A 3,856-nucleotide genomic window follows, 5' to 3' on the forward strand; every position below is an offset into this window, starting at 1 on the left:
ACAAGCTCGACATCTTCCGGTTCGACCGGACTTTGAGAAGAACGAACGCATGTGGAAAGAGATCAAGAAAGAGCTGCTCGGCGAAGATTCCGAGGCCGAAGACGGCGACGACGAGTCGGGCGACTCGGACGACGACTCGGACGACGACGACGACGCGACGCCGGCGCCCGCGACGACGATGCAAATCCACGACTTTTCCGAGCAGGACCTGGTGAACCTCCGCCGCACGATCTACCTCACCATCATGTCGAGCGTGAGCCACGAAGAGTGCGCGCACAAGCTGCTCCGGCTCAACATCCGTCCGGGCCAAGAAGTCGAGATTTGCGGCATGCTCATCGAGTGCTGCTCGCAGGAGCGCACGTACTTGCGCTACTATGGTCTCCTCGGGCAGCGCTTCTGCCTCATTCAGCGCGAGTACCAGAACGCGTTTGACGATGCGTTCGCGAAGCAGTATGCGACGATCCACCGCCTCGAGACCAACAAGCTCCGGAACGTCGCCAAGTTCTTCGCCCATCTTCTCTTCTCGGACGCGCTGCCGTGGACCGTCTTTGAGTACATTCGCCTGAGCGAAGAAGAGACGACGTCGTCGTCGCGCATCTTTATCAAGATCCTCTGCCAAGAGCTCGCGCAGCACCTCGGCGTGGCCAAGCTCAAGGAGCGCTTCATGGACGAGTTTATGGCCGCCACCTTTAGCGGTCTCTTCCCCAAGGAGAACCCGCGCAGCATGCGCTTTGCCATCAACTTTTTCACGTCGATCGGCCTCGGTGGGCTCACGGTCGAGCTCCGCGAGTACCTCAAGAACGCGCCCAAGGCCATCATGAACGCCCCGGCGCCGTCGTCGGACGACAGCAGCTCGGACAGCTCGTCCTCGAGCCGCAAGTCGTCGTCGTCGTCGTCGTCCGGATCGTCGTCCGGGTCGTCGTCCAGCGACAGCAGCTCCGACTCGAGCGACTCTGAGTAGGCACCTGTCTCTAATCTTGCTCGCCATCATACTGTGTTTACTCCATCATATTGTCTGCTCGGTCGTTTACAGTGAGGCCAAGGCCGTGAGGCAGTGTCGCCACGAGGTACTAGTAGCGTGCAGTAGGCTCTATCGTGAGGTCATGTGCCCTACACCGCTTCCTCGCAGCGCTCCTACTTCCCTGCCACTCCCATAATCTCTTCTTCTCTTGCTAGCATAAATGTGCAGCAGCCCCATGCAAGGAGGATTACTCGAATATGCACGACAACGAAGGCGCTGTCGCAGGTCGATGACGATGGCCGCCCGGACCGTCATCATCATCGTCGTCGTCGTCGTCGTCGTCGTCCTGCGGCGGTGACCGCCACTGGTCCGCCACTGCGCCAGCAGCGACGGCTGCATGCACCGGCCGTGGCCAGTCGCCTGTCTAACCAGTTGAAACGCCGAGCTGGAATTAGCGCCGTCCGGATGCGCCGGCGTGGGTTTCACATGGCGGGTTGCAGGCACAGAAATATATTTTCGAATTCGCCAAGATATACGCACCTCTCGATCGCTTTCCATGGAAGAAAAGTCGCGACGCCCCGAAGGTAGACGAATATGACGAGGTTCGCCGCGTCGGATGGCCTTGACGCTCGCTGTGCATGTAGACACGCCCTTCAAGCAGCAGAAGCTCAAGGCGTGGCAGCCGATTCTGACGCCCAACTGGGTCATTGGCACCTTCTTCGTCGTCGGGCTCATCTTCATCCCGATCGGCATCATCCTCCGCGTCGAGTCGGACCGCGTACGCCGCTTGCGATGCGCATGGCGGCATGCATGACGGATGTGCTTGGTAGGTCGTCGAGCATGCGATCCAGTACGATGGCGCGGGTGCGCTCACGGCCGCGAACGGCACGCTGGGCGGGCGGTACACGGTCTTGAACACGAACGGGTCGCCGGGCTGCCAGCTCGCGAAAGAGTCGGACGGCAACCAGTTCAACCTCTCGGCGCACAGCTGCATCCTCCGCTTCACGCTCGACCAAGACATGAAGGCGCCGATTTATGTCTACTACCAGCTCGACAACTTTTACCAAAACCACCGCCGGTACGTCGCGAGCCGCAGCGACGAGCAGCTCCGTGGTGGGCAGCCCGCGTCGCTCTCGGACTGCGAGCCGATGGGCTCGTCGCCCAAAGACACGCCGAGGTACAGCTCGCTGACCAACTCGACGCCCGACGTCGGCACGTGGGCGCTCAACCCGTGTGGGCTCATCGCCAACAGCATGTTCAACGGTACGCCTGCTCCAAATCCTCTCTCGCTGCGATCTCACGGTCGCATTAGACATGTTTTGGATCAACAGCATCACGACGCCGTCCGGGACGCGGTACATGCAGACCGACATGTACCCGACGCCGTCGTCGGCGACGGTCGAGGTCGTCAACCTCATGGTGCAAACCGGCATTGCGTGGCAGTCGGACATCGACGCCAAGTTTGACAACATTCCAGAAAGCCAGCACCTCCCGAACGAAATGTATCTGTGGCAGAACCCCAACTACCGGCACATTATCCCCAAGAAGGTGGGCGAACCGCGCATTTTGAACGCCACCGCGTGGACAACGCCGACGTCCACGGCCTTTGGCGTCAAGAGCGAGCACTTTATCGTGTGGATGCGCACGGCGGGCCTGCCCAACTTTCGCAAGCTCTACGGGCACATTGAGAACGACCTTCCGAAGGGCACGACGCTCGACTTTCTCGTCTCGTCCAGTACGTCTCGACCTCTGGTAGGGTGCGACCGCCTCACGCGACTACGTAGACTTTGTCGTGAGCAGCTTTGAGGGCAAAAAGTCGCTCGTGCTCTCGACCACGTCGTGGTTTGGCGGCCGCAACCCGTTCTTGGGCATCGCGTACATCACCGTCGGCTCGCTCTGCATGGTGCTCTCGATCCTCTTCTTTGCCAAGCACAAACTGTCGCCACGCAAGCTCGGCGATACGCGGTACCTGGTCTGGAAAAACAACCAGTAGCGAGAAAAGCACCCTTAACTTCATACGACGATACATACTAATACAAGAACTGCACTGTGTGGCGAGCGAAGTCGCCGCCGAGAGAGCCGACGCCATCGACGCGCACTGCTACGAAATCGTGCTGCAGGTTGCAGAGGTTGCTGCACGGATCGCTGCACGGGTCGCGACGCTGACGGCGTGGCATGCGAGTAGCCTTGTCGTTGCGGCTACGAAGCCTCAAGAGTGCGTGCAAGCCCTCTCAGCGGGTCCCGCATGGGACATGCTCGCCTCGCATCATCACTTGCTCGTTGCATTCGAAGGCAGGCGTCGAAGTTGCGACGCAGCCGCGAAAAATATGTTTTTTAATGCGTGCTATGCACATACAACGAACGAGATATATAAAAGAGGCGGACGACCGAGACCGAAGTTCGAAGCCAACCGACTCGAAGAGCGGGCAGTAATTTTCGACGGGAAGGGCAGGACGCGGACGACCTGGACACTACACGATGAGCAACACGGACGCCGAGCACTCGAAGCGGCCCGACGGTACGGTCGCCGCCGATCCCGAGGACGCTCATGCATCGATCGAGACTAGATACGCCGTTCAAGCAGCAGCGCCTGAAGGCGTGGCAGCCCATCTTGACGCCCAACTGGGTCATTGGCACCTTCTTCGTTGTCGGGCTCATCTTCATCCCGATCGGTGTCTTTCTCTTTGAAGAAAACAAGAACGTACGTGCTTGTCGGTACCCGGCGTCTTGTGATGCAACACGCGTAGATCGTCGAGATGTCGCTGCAGTACGATGGCGTCAACATGCGCGCGCCGTCGGCCGCGGACGGCGTCGCACTCCAGAACGTGAGCGCGAATGGGTGCTACCTCAAGAACGCCAAGGAAGGCGACGCGTTCAACATCACCGAGCATGGCT

General features: G+C 59.8%; 3 protein-coding genes across 3 annotated transcripts in view; all 3 read left to right on the top strand.

The window, feature by feature from the left end:
* Positions 1-1,016, top strand: SPRG_17087 (hypothetical protein). The gene has a single exon (XM_012356421.1). It carries the CDS (start codon positions 50-52, stop codon positions 959-961), a length of 912 nt encoding a protein of 303 aa, XP_012211811.1. The 5' UTR covers positions 1-49; the 3' UTR covers positions 962-1,016.
* A 460-nt stretch (positions 1,017-1,476) lies between these two features.
* On the top strand, positions 1,477-3,043 carry SPRG_17088 (hypothetical protein). The gene is made up of 5 exons (XM_012356422.1): positions 1,477-1,545; positions 1,606-1,739; positions 1,792-2,224; positions 2,274-2,696; positions 2,746-3,043. Exons 1-5 carry the CDS (start codon positions 1,518-1,520, stop codon positions 2,952-2,954), a joined length of 1,227 nt encoding a protein of 408 aa, XP_012211812.1. The 5' UTR covers positions 1,477-1,517; the 3' UTR covers positions 2,955-3,043.
* Positions 3,044-3,439: 396 nt separating this feature from the next.
* SPRG_22385 (hypothetical protein) overlaps positions 3,440-3,856 on the top strand; it is a gene marked incomplete at both ends in the record, with an annotated part of 1,497 nt that continues 1,080 nt past the window's right edge. The window contains 3 exons of the mRNA XM_012356423.1: positions 3,440-3,479; positions 3,529-3,662; positions 3,709-3,786. Of these exons, the coding sequence (XP_012211813.1) occupies positions 3,440-3,479; positions 3,529-3,662; positions 3,709-3,786 (252 nt within the window). The remainder of the gene's footprint in view (positions 3,480-3,528; positions 3,663-3,708; positions 3,787-3,856) is intronic.

The sequence above is a fragment of the Saprolegnia parasitica genome, assembly GCF_000151545.1.
Source record: "Saprolegnia parasitica CBS 223.65 unplaced genomic scaffold supercont2.461, whole genome shotgun sequence".
NCBI classification, from domain to species: domain Eukaryota; phylum Oomycota; class Saprolegniomycetes; order Saprolegniales; family Saprolegniaceae; genus Saprolegnia; species Saprolegnia parasitica.